The 20,258-nt window shown below is 45.7% G+C and overlaps 1 protein-coding gene across 1 annotated transcript in view; it reads left to right on the forward strand.

Annotated features, from left to right (window-relative positions):
- LOC126109418 (translation initiation factor IF-2-like) overlaps positions 1–19,975 on the forward strand; it is a 34,997-nt gene extending 15,022 nt beyond the window's left edge. Inside the window, exon 2 of the mRNA XM_049914453.1 lies at positions 19,914–19,975. Within this exon, the coding sequence (XP_049770410.1) occupies positions 19,914–19,975 (62 nt within the window). The remainder of the gene's footprint in view (positions 1–19,913) is intronic.
- Positions 19,976–20,258: the final 283 nt, after the last annotated feature.

Below are 20,258 nucleotides of genomic sequence, written 5' to 3' on the forward strand. Positions count from 1 at the left end.
TTGGTAGAGGAGGTTTAAACACTGAATCTTTCACATAACCCCACAGAAAGAAATCGCATGGGGTTAAGTTGGGAGAGCGTGGAGGCCATGACATGAATTGCTGATCATGATCTCCACCACGACCGATCCATCGGTTTTCCAATCTCCTGTTTAACAAATGCCGAACATCATGATGGAAGTGCGGTGGAGCACCATCCTGTTGAAAGATGAAGTCGGCGCTGTCGGTCTCCAGTTGTGGCATGAGCCAATTTTCCAGCATGTCCAGATACACGTGTCCTGTAACGTTTTTTTCGCAGAAGAAAAAGGGGCCGTAAACTTTAAACCGTGAGATTGCACAAAACACGTTAACTTTTGGTGAATTGCGAATTTGCTGCACGAATGCGTGAGGATTCTCTACCGCCCAGATTCGCACATTGTGTCTGTTCACTTCACCATTAAGAAAAAATGTTGCTTCATCACTGAAAGCAAGGTTCGCACTGAACGCATCCTCTTCCATGAGCTGTTGCAACCGCGCCGAAAATTCAAAGCGTTTGATTTTGTCATCGGGTGTCAGGACTTGTAGCAATTGTAAACGGTAAGGCTTCTGCTTTAGCCTTTTCCGTAAGATTTTCCAAACCGTCGGCTGTGGTACGTTTAGCTCCCTGCTTGCTTTATTCGTCGACTTCCGCGGGTTACGCGTGAAACTTGCCCGCACGCGTTCAACCGTTTCTTCGCTCACTGCAGGCCGACCCGTTGGTTTCGCCTTACAGAGGCATCCAGAAGCTTTAAACTGCGCATACCATCGCCGAATGGAGTTAGCAGCTGGTGGATCTTGGTTGAACTTCGTCCTGAAGTGTCGTTGCACTGTTATGACTGACTGATGTGAGTGCATTTCAAGCACGACATACGCTTCCTCGGCTCCTGTCGCCATTTTGCCTCACTGCCCTCTCGAGCGCTCTGGCGGCAGAAACCTGAAGTGCGGCTTCAGCCGAACAAAACTTTATGAGTTTTTCTACGTATCTGTAGTGTGTCGTGACCATATGTCAATGAATGGAGGTACAGTGAATTTATGACATCGCTTCAATCATTTGTAATAGCCCTGTATACTTCTTGAAACAGCCTCTCACAGTGCGCAAATTACCTAGACTTTATTCGGACTATATTTGAAAACTAGAGCTTTGAGGTAGCGACTCCCAACAAACCTTACATTTAATTTCAAATCTTTGCTGTACTTTTCCCCTCATTAAAGGTTTACGTGTGTAACGTCACATATCGAGCACAGTAAGTTATTTTTGATGACACGTTTGAAGCTGTTTTATATATGGCGATTCGACTATTCGAAGATTGACGTCGGGGAGGTTAGTATTAGTAACAGACTTTGGTAATTATCTGTGAAACGGGTTGCTAGACCTACTGGTGATGTGATGGACATGAAAGTGGCAAGCATTACAGCTGGTACTAATCGACAGAACCGATGGCAGGAAGGCGTAGCGGAAACTGGGTTCGAATGAGATTCATGTTGTCGCGGGGAAACTGCCTACGATAAAGGAAGCGGGGAATGACGAAAAAGGAGAGGGTTGGAGTCGATTTTTTTGTTTATGCCTCAGGGAGACCGGATGTAACTAAAGAGAAGGGAAGCAATGCTGGCGATCGATAAGAAAGTACAGAGCGCTATACGGCGTGGAAGAGAAAGGCGTTGTTTACAGGTAAAATACCTCTTCAAAAATGGAACAATAAAAATTATTGGACTCCAGTTTCTATGTGGTTATTAAATATTTTACATGTGTTTTGTATAAGACCCGTTGTAATTGCTTTATAACTATTAGAAGGAGAGATATCCGCATCACGCAACCTAAAAATAGAAAAAAAAACATTACACCTGGATCTGAAACGGAAATTTGCCGTCGCGTATGTTGACGCAAAACTCAACCGATTACAGTAAAAGGCAGCATAGCTACGCAGTATCGAATGGAGGTACTTGTCGTCCATGTTATTACAGTGTTACCAAATTCCCTCTCTTTGACGTCAGTTTTGTAATGAAAATGACGATCACAAATAATTGATCATAACGCCCGCCACTAGAACCGCATCTTCGATATGTATCGTTTGGACCCCGCGATTTCGATAGGCAATTATTCTTGGAAATTACCTCAGAATGCCCCACTTGGCACGTGCGGTGTTGACTGCACAAGTGCTGGCCAGCCCTGGACAAGTGGGCGGGACCTGCCCTCCTGTCTTCTGAGTACGCCTCTGTCCGTTGTCGTCCCGTCCTCGGAGGACTGTACTCGGCCGGCAGTCGGCCGAGGCGAAGTCGGCATCTTCATCCTCAGCGCCGCCAGTGGCGCTGGTGGAACTCTCGCAAGTGGCGAATCTCTATGGCACCGGCACCAGCTAACATCTTTGCCTCTGTGATGCTTTTGCACTGGCTGTGTCTCGTTTGGACGACACAGCACTTGAGAAACTCACGTTCCACGAATGCCCACGCCCGTTCTGCAGCGCGGCGTGCGGCCCGTCGTGCCCGCTCGTGCGCCAACCGCCTCTGGCTGGCTTCCTGCGGTCGCTAGGCAACGAGCGACGCTGCTGAGCTCTCGGTTACAAATGCCCGTCTCCTGGGCTACAATCTGCTGTGCTCGGGTTCCCAAACGCTCAAGTAAGATTCGAGAAAGGGTCGCACAAGCCTTCTGCCGGCAGTCTTATTTGGCAGGTGCGCTACTCTTACCGAGAACTCTCCCAATAAACCGAGTCAGCTATTCGCCTTCTCTACTACTAAACGCACTGCTCGTTTCGTTTCTTATAGTTCGACAGAGTTGTGCCTTGATATTTGATCGACGTGTCAAGAGTCAAGCAGCATACAATTGATATTGTATTAGAAATTTACTTCAGTGTTTCTCGCACCCTTCCGCATAAACTTGCATTTATTCACGTCTGTATTACGACGAGGCTAAAATGTCCACCGTGTCCCATTTGTAGGTTGCCCATCCAGCGGCTTCCAGGAGCCTCAGAAATTGTATATTCAGTATTCAGATAATTATTGACTGTATTTAAAAATTTGAAATTCTGCCGTAAACTAACCGCGTTAAAGGTTTAATACAATAAGTGAAAAGTCAGGTAGAATGTATACAGGATGATTCACCTGACCGTGCTGATGTCGTTTTATGCAACCCACAATTCTATATGACTTCCAGAAACCACGCGCGAGATTTTCATGTCCAGCTCGTTACGCGCAAACTGTATACTACTTTAAGTGTCTGCCGGCCGGAGTGGCCGAGCGGTTAAAGGCGCTACAGTCTGGAACCGCACGACCGCTACGGTCGCATGTTCGAATCCTGCCTCGGGCATGGATGTGTTAGTTAGGTTTAAGTAGTTCTAAGTTCTAGGGGAGTTATGACCAGAGTAGTTGAGTCCCATAGTGCTCAGAGCCATTTTTGAACTTTAAGTGTCTCATTTCCTAATCTAATTCCCTCAGCACCACGAGACTTAATTCGACTACATTCCATTATCCTCGTTTTGCTTTTGTTGATGTTAATCTTATATCCTCCTTTCAAGACACCGTCCATTCCGTTCAGCTGCTCTTCCAAGTCCTTTGCTGTCTCTGACAGAATTACAATGTCATCGGCAAACTTAAAAATTTTATTTCTTCTCCATGGATTTTAATTCCTACTTCGAATTTTTCTTTTGTTTCTTTTACTGCTTGCTCAATATACAGATTGATTAACATCGGGGATAGGCTACAACCCTGTCTCACTGCTTCCCTTTCGTGCCCCTCGACTCTTATAACTGCCATCTGGTTTCTGTACAAATTGTAAATAGCCTTTCTCTCTCTGTATTTTACCTCTGCCACCTTCAAAATTTGAGAGACAGTATTCCAGGTTTGCCTTTCCTTAATCTATTTCTAAGATAAGTCGTAGGGTCAGTATTGCCTCACGTGTTCCAACATTTCTATGGAATCGAAACTGATCTTATATATATATATATGCAAGTCTAATAGTTTGTAGGTAGCGAGTGAGAGGATATGAAAATCTTGCGCGTTGTTTTTGAAGGTCAGATATAGAATTGGGTATTGCATGAAACTACATCGGTAAGACAGCTGAATCGCCCTGTATGTCGTGAAGCGGCTTACCTCACGACGCGCAGATTATCCATTCTGTATTCATCCAGTATCTGAGAATGTAAGTATAATTTCGAACTCTTTTTAAACTTTTTCTAGCTTACATGGTTAACGTCATATACTCAACACATTAACTCATTAACTGGTTTATACACTGAAGCGTCAAAGAAACTGCCGTAGGCATAGTATTCAAATACAGAGATAGGCAATAGGCATAATATGGCGCTGCGGTCGACAACGTCTATATAAGACAAGTGTCTGGCGCAGTTGCTAAATCGGTTACTGCCGCTACAATGGAAGCTAATCAAGATTTGAGTGAGTATGAACCTGGTGTTATAGTCGGCACACGAGCGATGGGGCACAGCATCTCCGAGGTAGCGATGAAGTGGGGATTTTCCGGCACGACCATTTCACGAGTGTACCACGAATATCAGGAATCCGATAAAACATCAAATCTTGCACATCGCTGCGGCCGGAAAAAGATCCTGCAAGAACGGGACCGACAACGACTGAAGAGAATCGTTGAACGTGTTCATTTGAGCATATCCGGGATGCCTTGCAGCGTACTGTTCAGAGATGATCTCCACGCCCTCGTATTCGTACGGATTTATGGACAGCCCTGCAGGATTCATGGTGTCAGTTCGCTCAAGCACTACTTCAGCTGTAAGTCGAATCCATGACGCGTGTGTTGCGGCGCTTCTGCGTGCTAGCGGGGTCCCTACACGATATTAGGCAAATGTACCAGTTTCTTTGGCTGTTCAGTGTCCATAGGACGCCGCTTCTTCTTTAAAAACTGCTTTTCAACCATATGTCGATTCGCCTCTCCAAATATAAATTTTGTCCGAATGATCTTGAATCCCCCCCTCCCCACAGTCCTTCAGCAACGACACCACCTCCTCTGGTAGAGCGTTGTCAAGTGTAAAATTGCTGGCCGCTCTACCCACACAGGTCGGTTATGTATTAAGGGGACCCGTGGCAGCAATCCGTCACCTTGCCGCGCCGCGTGATATGTTCGGAGTCGCACGTGTGTGCACATATCGCAGTGGTCGACTGCTGATCGCTCGCAATTGCAGTGTGGTCTGACAAATCGCGTGCTTGTGGCGATAAGGGTGCAGCTGGTTTGTGTGGACGCGGTTTTGTAGTTTTATTTCGTTTCGGTGTTCCCGGCCGGAGTAAGAACGTTGTTGGAAGAAATGGTTATTCAGAGGTATGCACCACTCTGAGTAATGAAGTTGAAACTGGAGTTGCCACAGTGATACGACGAGCTGTCAGGGGGCGAGTTTTGTAAACACGGGAAAGGGCCTGTCCGGAGGCGGGGCCGTCACCAGCCGGACGATGTACAGCTAGTTTCGCTGGAGTTTTCCATAGCACCGGGACGGTGGAAGCGGCAGCTGGAGTCTCGCTGACGTGAACGTCTCAAAGTGACGCAGTTCGCGACATCACAAAAAATGGCTGTGGCTGATGACTCAGAAACTAAGTAGTTAAATCATAAAAACTATGCAAATACATCGGGCTGATAACGGTTGGATGCGCGTGCGTTGCCGCTTGAATACTAATTCTATTGCATTAATTATAGCAGTTACATCAGCACAGTTACAGAAACATTATTAGATACTGATCGTTAACCGTAGCAATACCAAGGCTTTCCCGTAACGCGTATTAGAAAAGTGATTTGGGGGGAGGGGGGGATACATTGTGTCCATCCTAAAAAAAAAAAAAATTAAAAACGCAAAATTCGTTGTATTAACATTTTGTAAGAGGTACTGATGTGTAAGTGGGGCCCAGAACCGAAAAATACCTTTTAGCACACTCTTAGCAGTATCAGTTAACGTGTAATACCGACTTAATGACCACAACAAAAATATAAAATATGCAAATTTCGCTCGTTGTTGGCGACTTTCACTCTCAGCAGACTTCATAAAGAGATATTGATGTTAAAGTAAAGCCAAGAATCTAGATATGTTAAACACGACATTGATAGGGGAAAGGTACATCTACTACTGAGACTTAAATTATTGGGTCAAGTTTAATTGGAAAAATGAAAACATATTTGGAATTTGATAGAATAATTTATGAAAAACAATAAAAAAAATTTTCAAAAATTTAAAATATAAAGTAACCAACTAAATTACAGTATTTTCAAAATGCTGGCATAAAGCACCCCGCGCCTCACCCCGCCCCCCTCATTTTTTGTATTGCGAGGGTTTAAAGTCGGCACCATTCGGAAAACTTCGTGTCGACTGTTCTCTGTTTCGGAATGGCGCCACCCTCGGCGACCCAAAAGTCGTGACACTTCGTGAGACAACTGAAGAGTTGTCGTTGTGTGAGTGGATGATCAGTTGTACTTCCACTTAAATGAATCATGCAGTATGAGACACGATCATAAATGTCTACTTCTGTTTCTTCTACTCACTGCGTTGCATTGCAACAGCCTTAATCTCCTACAAATCTATATCGCACTTGAAGATAACCATCTCTATAATGCACGTTTACGAATCCATATTATTTCCGTTTGAAATTTTTACCATGGCTGCAGCTGATTGGTACCAGTCACGCAGGACCATTAAATGCCAGTACCGGAAGACAAGCAGTAAAACGTTCCCCGCCCCCTCCCCCCCCCCCCCCCCTCTCACAGCCCCTAACATATCTGCGGCCCCGCTTCTTACGCCTCTGCCTGTTAGGTAGCGGCCATATTCACCAGCGTCAGTTCCTCAATTAAAATTAAACACATCTTGAAACATTATTGTCTCTGGAAGAATTTTTCTTTGTTGCTGAGAGCGGAATCTACACTCATAAGCTTTTAAGGTTAATGACGTTTGTGGATTACTTGCACAGCTGAGAAGCTAGGGCCACTGGCCTAGACACGAGGCATGTTCAGAAAGTATGAGTACTTTTTTTTTTTAAAAAAAAAAGGGCTGCCCACTCTGTGTTGCAGAGGGAGATCCCCTAACCAGAATGAGCGCCGCAGCTCATGCTGTAGTGTCCAGAAGCGTGAAAGATGTCAGTAAGAAATCACGGCAAGTCCAAGCCACGTGCCTTTATCCACTACCTACTCGCGGAGAGAATAACCCCTTTCGATTTTTCTCACGAATCAAAACGGTTTACGGCGAAGGAGTTACGAACAGAACGAGTGTGTTTAAGTGGTGTAGGGACATCAGTGGAGGCAGAAGAAATGTTCGTGCCAAGCAGAGGAGTGGAAGACCGGCCAATTTGACTGATGATGTGCAAAAAATCGAGGAGGTACGCGAAGACCACCGATTGACAGTATATGAAATTTCCGCGATGTTTCCACAATTCCTCGGAAGTCTGTTTGTGAGACACCCGTAGAAATAGGATCTTTAGCAACAACGAGTTTCTTGAGCGACGTGAAAAGGAAGGTGAGGATTTTTTGAACTGTGACAGGAGATGACGCGTCGGTGGCTCATTGCACACCTGAGACAAAATGACAGTAGTTACAGTCGCGTCACACCAATATCCTTTCTGCCAAAAAATTCAAAACCACAGTTTTGAGCAAAAGAATTATGGCCTCAGTGTTTTGGGACATAAAAGGCATTTTGATCGAATTTCTGCCTCGGGGGACCACCAGTGCACAACGATATTGTGAGACACTAAAAAAAACTCAAAAGGAACAATAAAAACAAAAGGAGGGGAATGCTGACGAGAGAAGTGTGCTTATTGCACGACAACGCCCGTTCTGACGCAGCTTCAGCCATCGAGCACTTTTGATAGGAATGTTCCGAGCCAAATCCGCTATTCCCCTGACTTGACGTCTGCAGCTTATCATCTTTTCACCTTCCTGAAGGCACGCAAGAGCGGAATTAAATTTTCAACCGACGAGCAGGCGCAAGAAGAGGTTCTGAAGTGGCGGGAGAGTACTTCGAGGAAGGGATAAAGAACCTCGTGCCACTGCTCACCACAGCCACTGAACGAGACCGCGATTTTGTAGAAAAATTCTCAGCAGGTGTATCAACAATATCCTGTAATTTTTATCAAATACACTTCTTTTTTTTAAAAAAATCTAGTACTGTTACTTTCTGAACATGCCGTACATACAAAGCTGGATTTGTGACGGTGTGTCTGCACGACACGGCATACCTGTGCAAAATTTATTTAGTCTAATTGAGTCGTTATTTTAATAGCATTTCTTACGCATCACTCGCACGGATTTAAAATACTAGCGTCGCTATTTTACGATACTAACCTAATAACAAGTAGTATCCATAATAATAAAAAAAGGCTGGTCCATTGTCAAGCAGCGATGTGGGGCTATAAGATGCGAAACAATTAATATCTTAACCGAACAATTTCCTCAGAGTCGGTTGAGAATAATTAGTGTCTTTTGTAGACGTCATTAAATACACACACAGGGTGTGCAGTAGCGTTACGGAGAAGGCGCTCTCCAGCAGACAACAGACAGCAGACGCCGCCTGCTGATCACCTGCGTCAGTATTGCAGCCACATTATCGGCAAACTGGCAGGCCACTATTGTCTGGCAATGTTTGCACAAATAAATTTGTGGGCTAGACTTGTTTACGCAGGCCGCATTGTGGCGGCGAAAAGGAAGAAAGTTTGCTAGCGGCGGCGAGAGCGGCAGTCCTGCGTATGTATTCCACAAGGAAAACATTAGTACCAAAAAGAGAAATTGGGTTCAAATGGCTCTAAGCACTATGGGACTTAACATCTGAGGTCATCAGTCCCCTAGAACTTAGAACTACTGAAACCTAACTAACCTAAGGACATCACACACATCCATGCCCTAGGCAGGATTCGAACCTGCGACCGTAGCAGCAGCGCGGTTCCGGACTGAAGTGCCTAGAACCGCTCGGCCACAGCGTCCGGCGAGAAATCGCGCTTTGTGGATGCGTTCTTTCTGAAACTTTAACTCGATAACTTTTCGAGAATGCCGAAACACGATTTTGAATATCTTGTTTTAAGCACCAAGTCGGAGAATTCGCAAATCCAGTACTACTATAAAAAACGGTATACAAGTTACTACCAATTTGATCGCTCTTCAACTTTTGGCTACTGGGAATTCATGGAGACGTATGTGTAAAACATTCTCGTACTCCTTACCACGTGAATTCAGGAAGATAAAACCTCGAGCTTTCGACTACCTCCATCGTGACGAGCGAATGACTGTCAAAACTGCTGCTGTGATGGCGTTATATAGCCCACAGACGGCTTCTGGCTATATACTGAATTGACCTGACAAGAACTCCAAGAATGGTTTAGTATAACAGTGCGGTCGTTTAAGACTTGGTTCACATACAGACGTATGACGTCCCTCTTCAAAGTACAGACCTAGTTGCTATCGATATGTCTCTTAGTAACAGCCGTTTGCAACGTTGTTGTGGGAGGAATTTATGAAGATTGTTTACAATAATAATCGAATCTTTAAAGTATTACTTGTGTTAATGCAGTTGTTTTGACGCGAGATGAGTGATGGTGGGTAAGTAAGCTACTGTACGCGTAATAACGTCAGCCGTCCTCAATAATGTGTCTGTTCGGATGAGCGTACCTCGTGATATGGCCTGCAGGATAACACGACCTGAAATCAGATCTTTTGTGGCTGTGGGCACATCTAAATGAACGCGTTTACCCGGGACACATTCGGTCTCCACCTGAGCTGAAGGCTAGTGTACAGGAATATGTTGCTCGTATTCCACGGGAACTGCTGCAAGCAACTGTTGATCATGCCGTTGTGCAGCATCTCGTCGACGTCCCCGATGCTGAGACTGCGTAAGCGGCGAGTAATGATTGTAGCTCGAGCTCAGTCCCGCGAGACGCGTGGTCTTGGGCGCCTTGCCACGGTTTGCGCGGCTGCCCCGTCGGAGGTTCGAGTGCTCCCTCGGCCGTAAGTGTGTGTGTTTGTCCTCAGGATTGGATTGGATTGTTTGGGAGAAGAGACCAAACAGCGAGGTCATCGGTCTCATCGATTTAGGGAAGGACGGGGAAGGAAGTCGGCCGTGCCCTTTCAAAGGAACCATCCCGGCATTTGCCTGGAGCGATTTAGGGAAAGCACGGAAAACCTAAATCAGGATGGCCGGACGCGGGATTGAACCGACGTCCTCCCGAATGCGAGTCCAGTGTGCTAACCACTGCGCCACCCCGCTCGGTGTTTGTCCTTAGGATAATTTAGGTTAAGTAGTGTGTAAGCCTAGGGACCGATGACCTTAGCAGTTTGATCCCATAGACCACAAATTTTCCAATCCCACGAGCAGTTCCTGAGTGGAGGGTTGGGAAATTATCTCAATTACAAAATCTTAACAGTCACTTATTTCAACAACCAAATAAGTGTCCACAACTGACAATCCGCATGGACCACTAGAACACATACTACCTGCAGATGTCCAACTCCCGATACACTTGTTTCATAGCATTCTGAAACTGTTTATTATCCACGCCTTCCGACGCCAACGGATTTGAGTCTCCTAGTAACTGATAATTTCGTAACTGCTGAAGTATAATCCCGGAGAAGCCCAACGACTATTACCGAAGCCTTAAGAAAAGCGGTAAATATTGGCAATTGCTCCTTTCAATTCGTAGCTGCCTCGAGGACCACCGTCAACGCGCAGCCGCGCTAATCAACCCAAAAGCTGCTGGCCTGAGCTGCACAGCGATTACATCCGCATTAATATACTCTGAAGCACCAAAGAAACTGGTATAGGCATGCGTATTCGAATACATAGATACGAGGGTTGGAACTTTTAACAGTCGCAACTATTTATTTACAGCTCGTACAAAATAGATACGTGTTTCAAAGTTTTACTGACCTTCAAAGTAGTCACCAGCATTGTGTATAACCCGTTGCCAGCGATGTGGAAGTCTTAGGATACTCTTAGCAGTGCCAGTTGTGTTGACAGCTCGAAAGATGCGGTCTATTGTCCGACGAATTTGTAGCAGTTCTGAAGCGAATGTCGAGAAGTGTTTCCTTCAGTTTAGAAATCGAGTTGAACTCACGAGGTCTTAAGTCAGGGGAGTGCAGTAGGTGGTACAGCACTTAGCAGCCGCAACAGTCAAACAAATCAGTAACAGCGTGCACTGTACGTGCTTGAGCATTTTCCTGCAAAATGATAGTCACGTCCTGCAGAAAGTGTCATCACTTCTGTCTCTAAGCTGGTCGTAGGTTGTGTTCCAAAAATGAATTACTTCCACAACGCTGGCAGAAACGGATTATACACAACGCTGGTGACTACTTTGAAGGTCAGTATAACTTCGAAACACGTATCTATTTTGTACGAGCTGTAAATAAATACGAGGGCTATCCTCAAAGTACATTACGTTTTCGTTTGTGTCCGTTAGGGCGGGGCTAGCGCGGCCATCTTGGTGTCATGGCATTCCGTCGCTCAGTCGGCATCCTCCCGTGCTAGTGAGAGGTTCGTGCTGTACTCCGTTGAGTCACTGTGACAGTTTGAAATGTCAGCGTTAATTTAAAATGCCGCAAAGTGTGAAGTGCGTGCTGTAATAAGGTTTCTGACTGCAAAAAACTGTACACCGATAGAAATCTATCGACAGCTTTGTGAAGTGTATGGGGACAACATAATCACTGAAGGTGGAGTGCGTCAGTGGGTCATAAAATTTAAAAATAACCGAACTAACGTTCACGACGAAGAGCGAAGTGGAAGACCCAGCATAGTGACTGCCGAACTTGTCGAAAAAGTCGATGCCGCGGTCCGTGAAAACCGTAATTTCACAATAACGGAATACTCTGAGTTTTCCACAAATTTCACGAAGTTTGTTGCGCGAAATCACTACCGAAAAGCTTGGTTACCACAAGTTTTGTGCAAGATGGATACCAAAAATCTCGACAGAGATTCACAAAATCAGCGAATGGCTGCAGCGTTAACGTTTTTGGACGCTTACGAGAAAGATGGCGACTCATTACTCGATCGCATCGTTACTGGTGACGAAACATGGGTTAAGCATGTGAACTGCGAGACAAAATTGCAGTCAATGCAGTGGGGGCACACAAATTCCCCCCAAAAACCCAAGAAATGCATGCAGACAATGTCGGCAAGGAAGGTGATGGCGACTGTCTTTTGGGACAGAAAAGGTGTGATTTTTGTGGATTTCCTGGAAAGCGAGGCACTACAATAAACTCTCAAAGGTATTGCCAAACTCTGCACAACCTCAGAAGAGCAATACAAAACAAGCGCAGGGGAAAGTTGGGCTCAAAGATCTTGCCGATTCACGACAACGCCCGGGCCCACACGGCAAATGCCACTCGTGAAGTTCTCGAATCTTTTAAAGTGGGAGTTGTTTCCTCATCCGCCGTACAGTCCCGACCTGGCAACGAGCGACTTCCACTTATTCCCAGCAATGAAGAAGTGGTTGGCTATGCAGTGTTTTGATGACGACGCACAGCTTCAAGAAGAGGTAACCACGTGGTTGAAGGCGCAGGCGGCCGAATTTTACGACGAAGAAATATCCAAGCTCGTCCATCGCTGCCTTAATTTAAATGGCATCTATGTGGAAAAGTAGTGTTTAAGTGTGGCTTTCATCTGTATATAATAAAAAAAAATTCCAATACTTTATTTGTTTTTAATTCCAAAACGTAATGTACTTTGTGGATAGCCCTCGTAGTTGCCACTATTAACGTTCCATCGCTCGTATGTAAACAGGCAGAACACGGCGCCGCGCTCGGCAACGCCTGTATAAGACAAGTGTCTGGCGCAGTTGTTAGATCGGCTACTGCTGCTACAGTGGCAGGTTATCAGTATTTAAGTGAGTTTGAACGTGCTGTTTTAGTCGGCGCACGAGCGATGGGACACACGATCTCCGAGGTAGCGATGAAGCGGGTTTTTTTCCCGTACGACTATATCACGTGTGTACCGTGAATATCAGGAATCCGGTAAAGTATCAAATCTCCGAAATAGTTGTCGCTGGAAAGACATACTACAAGAACGGGACGAATGACGACTGAAGAGAATCGTTCAACGTGACACAAGTGCAACCCTTCCGCAAATTGCTCCAGGTGGTGTAATCCGGAAGAAGTTGCTACGACACTGCACCGTTGGAACTGTCTAAGTACTTATGTCTCGTAATTAACTTGCAAGATATTTTGTGCATCTCGGGATTCGCAGTCATTTCTGGCTGCTGGTTCATCGCTAATAAACTGCAGAAGATCTAGTTCTGGTTCACTGAAATTAGTGGAATCATGTTTCCAGTTACATTAATACACAACTCGCTTGTAATGAACTTTATGACGCCCTTTTCAGTTTCTTCCGTTGGAGTAACATGTGACGGCACCTCACTAATAATATATAGCCATAACGGATGTATCTGCCGAAATGGGCATGTCTTCTGTGTTTCCAGTCAGTATTAGAAGCCACATTCTATGTTTCTCTTCTAAAGGTGTTAGGTTGTTGTAAATGCACAAAGACCACGAGTTTTAGAAATAAAGTTCTCCAGTCTTGGTTTGGTCTTGAAGCCGAGATGTAAAAGCTCTTATGTCACTGTAAAGTTCAAAGAGAGTTTAGTAAAATTCTCAAACCCTTCTCGAATGGCAGCAGGCATCTCTTTTCTTCTTCCACAGCGCATGTTGAAACGAATCTCGAAGAAGCGCTTTAGTGCGTTCTCCCAGCTTCTTTGTCTAGGTGTCGCGTCATCCTTAGGAACCATCGAGTTTAGGGTATGCAAGGTGTCATTGATTAGTTCGAGCAAATTATCTTCTGGTTTTTGTTTAGCAGGTGTTTAACAGCGTTGGCCTTGGTGGTTTTTTTTTTTTTTTTTTACTCCACGTACGCAGCCCGCTGCCACCGATGTAAATTCAGCATCTAGTGGAGGACGGACGTTCGAAGGTGTGAGAGATTGGTTTTTACTAATTTGACAGAAATATGTTTTTGAAAGGTGACTGTGAGCCTGGATTACACATTGTGTAACTGTTCTGTCGCAGAGTGTGAAGTTCATTTATGTGAGATTGGTGCGTAGGAAGATGGTATACGAAAACCACTGTTAAAAGAACTCAGTCGTGAAAGTGACGTAAGTGACTTTCGTGATGAAACTGATTCTGAAGCTGATGCTCCTGCAGCAGTTGCGGACAAGAGCGAAGCTGATTAGTCTGCCGATTCTTCAGGCAGCGATGAAGAAAATACGGTCGTCCACGATACTTTTTGGAATACAGCCGTCCGAAATAAGAGGCCTGCTAGCAGGCGATAATGGTGAAGTCCGTATTCCAATAGATGGGAAATAATGAACGAACTAGACTTTTACGTTTTGGGGTGATGTCTGGACTTCTTTCGAAAATAGTGGGATTAAGATCTTAATGTGCTGTAAAGCGGTTTGGTCACCCATTATTTGTAAGTGGTCAACCAGCCACAGTAAATTATTGTTATCTGTTTTGTACTGGTATTTTATTTTTAGTTTTATCTACCTGTTTTGATGTGCTGTGTCCAATCTTGAGCATTTACAATTCTCGCAAAGATCGGCTCTGAATTGATACTTATTTAACAGATCTTGGCTGCACTCGTCAACATTTATTTTGGGAACGGGCGCTGATAACCTCGTTGTTGTGTACCCTAAAACACTAATCATCATCATCATCATCATGTATGAATAGTTGAGAACACCTCAGGGTATTCGTGTAATTTGTGCATTTCATTAAGTGAAAAGCATCTTCATCTAATTAAACTGCAATTAAAGTCCTTCGATTCGGATCATTTTCAAGTTTCTCCGTTGTGATGGTTCCATGACAGTTTTTATTTAGTCTGTAATTTTGGATACATTGATTCTAGTACTGATTGAGAAGCATTATGGTATAGGTGAAATAAAATGAGTTTAGTACATGAGAGTCCAATTTCATTCTCTAATATTGTACACTCCTGCTCAGAAAAGCACCACCGTGAACCACTAGAGACAGGACGTTCATGTTCACAGGACATGTACGTTAGTATGTTCTGCAGAAACGATTAGCATTTGAACCATGTCGGTCCGCGGATTTAGGGTCATCATCGATATCGCAGCGCAATATCACCCACCGGTAGAATGTGCCTGCAACTCTCGTTGTTGCTATAAAACGAAGTTAATGGATCAGTGTGACCTGAGCAGACGTATGCACGAACCGTACCGTCATATCTGTGAGTCTGAAAGAGGACGCATTCTTGACATGAGGGAATGTGACTCATCCATCCGGGAAATTGCTGCTCCTGTGGGACGAAGCGTTTTGGCAGCGTCACGAGTATGCGCCGAATGGTTCACGGAAGGCCGTAGAAGGCGACGAGACGAGTCAGGCCGCGTCACTCAGACAGCCCCCCCCCCCCACACACACCTCCCACCCCCGCCGCAGAGGTCGACACCTGATCCGAATGGCATTGCTAGACAGATCTGCGGCTCTTGGCGTAACAGTGGAACGGTCGTACACTGTCAGGGGTGACAGTCCGTCGCCGTTTATTACGCCATGGACTACATACGCATCATACAATTTTCCGCCTGCACTTGACGAATGTGTAAAATCATTCTAGACGGCAGTGGTGTGCGGAACGTCGTCACTGAGAGCAGGAATGACCAGTTAGTGTTTTCGGATGAGTCCAGGTTGTGTTTGTTTGAAAATGATGGCCGCGTTTTGGTTGACCGCAGATAGCGGGAGCGACATCACAGTGATTGCATTCGCAGACGGCATATGGTACAGGTCAAGGCCTTACGATGTGGGGCGCTATGGGTACCGTAACCACAAACCACAGTCGGTTCGTGTCCGCATCACCGTGACCTACATGGATGACATCCTGCGACCCATAGCCATACCGTTTCTGCACATCATCCCAGACGGCATTTTTCAGCAAGACAATGTACGACTACATGTTGCTGCACATACACGTGCCTTCTTGCTGTCAAAGGGTGTCAGCCTTTCGCCTTGAACCGCCAGATCACCACACTTGTCGCCAATCAAAAATGTGTGGTTTATGGTGAAACGACGGGTGCAGCGCTGCGGCCCAATTCCAACCACCACAGACGAACTGTGGAACCAGGTGGATGCAGCACGGATGGCCATACCGCAGGACACAATTCGTACCTTACAGGCGTTATCAGGCCTTTGGCAGACCCTGTGCCTAGTAGGCAACGGAACATATGCTGAACCGAGATGGCTGAAATGCGTTTTTACAGAACATTCTAATGTACATGTCCTGCGAGTATGAACGTCCTATCTCTAGTCGCTCAAGGCGTTCTCCCTTCTGAACGTGAGTGTATATTCAGGCAATTTCTCTAGCAGGTGATTCAGGGATACTGTGACTCTGGTATACCTTTTGTGTGACAATTTCAGACGCGTACACTGCTAGTGTTAAATTGCTGCTCTGTGTTGCTAACAGATATACAAAAACTTTCTTGATCAGGACAGTGATGAGCCGGCCGCTGTGGCCGAGCGGTTCTACGTGCTTCAGTCCGGAACCGCGCTGCTGCTACAATCGCAGGTTCGAATCCTGCCTCGGGCACGGATGTGTGTGATGTGATGTCCTTGGGTTAGTTAGGTTTTAAGTAGTTCGAAGTCTAGGGGACTGATGACCTCAGATGTTTAGTCCCATAGTGCTCAGAGCCATTTGAACCATTTGAGGGCAGTGATTGTGAGCTGACTTACGCCCTCACGTAAAACATTATTTCTAAAGCAATTTAAACACATGCAGAACATCACAGAAAAACCCACATTCTTCTCGCTGGGTGCAAAGTGATTGGGAAGCAGGCTTTTGCATGCATTAAGGAAGCACATTTAGTATTTTCGCTTCACGCTTCCCGTATTCGTAATGAGGTATAGCCATGCAATATGGCATGGCCTAGGTTTCAGTCGTGGCCAACGACAAACAGAGGCCTGAGCGCACGTCTGTTTGATGTCAGCAATGTAATGCTCGTGGCGAGTGATCAGTATTTACCAAAGAAAGCTCTTTGGTCAAATCTCTGACAGTGTAGCAGGGAAGCTTTTAACAAAGATCTTTGATAAAAGTTAGGACGTGAACTTTGTTTACATGTCACCTCGGTTACATTACTACATTTAAGCTATGAAATGACCAAGTACATTTAGTGCGTCGCATCCATCACAGTGATCATTGCAGGGTAAGAAGAATACGGAATTCTCCATAGTACAAAGCACGCTGTGACTGCAGAAACAGTAGTAAGTGGGTGGAATCTTACGAAGCAGCTGCTGGAGCAGTCAGCTGCATTCGAAGTTGCTGCACTGTGGATGACGTGAAGCTTACGGATAAAAAGAAAAGATGTGGAAGGAGACAGGTGATGCGAAAAGCCAAGTGTGTTCAAAGTGCACATAAGTGAGATAAATGTTTTCATTTGTGCACTAAATAATCTAATTAATCTTCATAATTCCTCCTTAGGTGATTCATATATTAGGTCACATGTTTCTGGAGTAATACGTAGAATGGTTCACTGAGTAATTCAAGTACAATATTACAGGTTAAAATAGCTTTCGCCTGTTGCTAAAAATCTTAATCTAACCATGACAGGATCTTTAGCAGAAATAGCTTTCATGATTTAAATAATGAAACACTGCACCGCATTTTTTTTAAAAAAAAGTCAAATGTGTGTGAAATACTATGGGACTTAACTCTGAGGTCATCAGTCCCTAAGCTTACACACTACTTAACCTAAATTATCCTAAGGACAAACACACACACCCATGCCCGATGGAGGACTCCAACCTCCGCATTTTTTTAGTGATATGCACGATTCTTCTCGACAATTTATTCTCATGATGAAGTACAAATATTTAGATAGGCATGTTATGCGATGTTTCGAAAAATCGGACAAAAGTAGTGTTTCAGATTGCAGTAAACTATGAAAATAAACGTGCAATGTAAGAGAGCAGAACAACACACATACAGACATCAGACAGACATCACGCAAAATACGTATATAAATATTTTCTCTTGATAATGAGAATGAATTCTCAAAAGGCGTCATACTAAGCTTGAAAAAGTACTAACTAGTGCAGTGTTTCGTTATTTAAATCATTAATGACATTGCTGCAGGCTATCTGAAAACATCGATTATGATGAATGAAATTAAGAAATGCCATTTGTTAAATGAGGATCGGAAATACAAATATGAGGGCATATTGAAATATTGGTTCTCCCATTCTCAAATAATTTTCGTTGTTCCTGATGTCCTCGCGCTGTAGGTATCGTAGCTAATTCTGATGAACACTTCGACGTTCTCCTCTCGCTATCGACGGTTTCACCCACCGTCGTTTCCATTTCTCATTCCTTTCGAGCGCTATGGTCGCCACGAGTATATCCTGTTGTTAACTGTTTGGAAACCGTTCCCGAATAAATGTGAGGAAGCTTTTTCGACTGTGTATTAGCACTAGCGAAGTACGAGGGGGGACCCAAAAGAAACCGGATTGTTGTCATAAAACTTTATTGATGAACCTTTTTACAAAATTACTTCAGTCAGCTTCAAAATACTCTCCCATTACATGAGATGCACTTCTCAAGTCTCTTTTCCCACTGTTGGAAGCATGTTTGGAACTCTTCAAGTTTGATGTTATCCAGTGCCCTGTGCGAAGCTGTTTCTACCGCCTCCACATCGTCACAACGCTCCACTTTTAGCGTTTTCTTCATTCGTGGAAATAGAAAAAAGTCGCACTGGGCTAGGTCCGCCGAATACGGAGCGTGGGGAACGACAGACCACCTCTGAGATGCCAAATAGTAGGTCACTCGTAAGGCCGTGTGTGCTGGAGCGTTGTCGTCATGCAGAAACCAGTCACCTGATCGCCAAAGTTCCGGGCGTTTCCTCCTCACATCCTCTCGCAGACGCCTTAAAACATCCAGTAAAAGTGCTGGTTAACAGTCTGGCCAGGGTGTACGAATTCCCGATGCACAATTCCACGAACATCAAAAAAGACAATGATCATCGTCTTCACATTTGACCTCACTTGCCTTGTTTTTTTGGTCTGGGAGAGTTGGGAGTCCTCCACTGGCTTGACGCTTGCTCGGTTTCTGGGTCATACCTGTAACACCAACTCTCATCCCCTGTAATGACTTTGTTCAAGGAGTTTGGATCACGTGCAATCTCTGTTTTCAAGTCCTGACACACATTCGTGCGGATGGTTTTTTGCTCCTGTGTGAGAAGGCGCTGAACAAATTTAGCAGCAACACGTCTCGTGTGCAAATCCTCACTCAAAATCCGCTGGCACGAGCTCCAACTGATTCCTGTCTCTGCTGGAATTTGGTCGATCGTTTGGCGACGATCCTCGTCGATCTTTTGGCGGGCCTTTTCAATGTTCTCTTCATTTCGCGATGTTGAAGGGCGTCCAGAACGAGCTCGGTCTTCAACACACATCTCACCACGCTTAAAGCGCCCAAACCACTCGAAAAGCTGTGTGCGGCTCACAGCGTCCTCCTGGAAAGCTTCCTGAAGCATTTGGTGTGTCTCCGTTGCAGTTTTTTTAAGCAGGAAACAAAATTTCACACACACTCTTTGTTCTTTTAAAATTGCCATAACGACTTCGCAGAGGTAACCTGCCAACAGTCAGAGAAACGCAATACCACACTTGCACGTTCAGTTCTACACTGACGCCGTCTGCACAGCTGTTTTATGAAGGTCTCTACTAACACCATCTAGCGTGAGAACCCTGCACTGCGTCTACGAATGGCAGCGCCCTCGGAGTCGGGGTTTCTTTTGGGTCCCCTCTCGTAGTTCGGTCAAAGAAGTTTGATAGAATCTTTGCCAAGGCATGCGTTTGTTTCCGCCGACAGTTAACACTGCATTGCTGACGTCACAGAGACCTGGCCACTGTTTCAGTACGTCACCTGCGCCGCTAGGGAGGTGGTAGTTCCGGGGTAAGGTTCCGACGCTACTAGCCCGGTGTGTGTGTGCGGTGTTGCAGGGCGCGGGACGGGCAGCGGCAGTGAGGCAGCGCGGCCGCGGCCAGGTGTGGCGCGGCTGTGATGTGGCAGCGCCATGGCGGGAAAGCCCGACCCCCAGGCCTCGCCCCAGGCGCCGCCCCCGCCGCAGCCGGCCGGCCTGCACAACGTGCTAGTCTACGTCTCCAGCGACAACTTCGCCGCCTACGCCGTCAACCACCACCAGCAGCAGCAGGCGCAGGCGCAGCCGCACCACCAGCACCACGCCCACGCGCCGCAGCCGCCGCCGCAGGCGCAGCACCATCACCACAGCCAGCAGCAGCAGCATGTGTACTGCCAGCAGAACGGGGGCGGCGCCGCCGCCGCGC

This window comes from Schistocerca cancellata, chromosome 12 (genome assembly GCF_023864275.1).
Source record: "Schistocerca cancellata isolate TAMUIC-IGC-003103 chromosome 12, iqSchCanc2.1, whole genome shotgun sequence".
In the NCBI taxonomy this organism is placed as follows: Eukaryota; Metazoa; Arthropoda; class Insecta; order Orthoptera; family Acrididae; genus Schistocerca; species Schistocerca cancellata.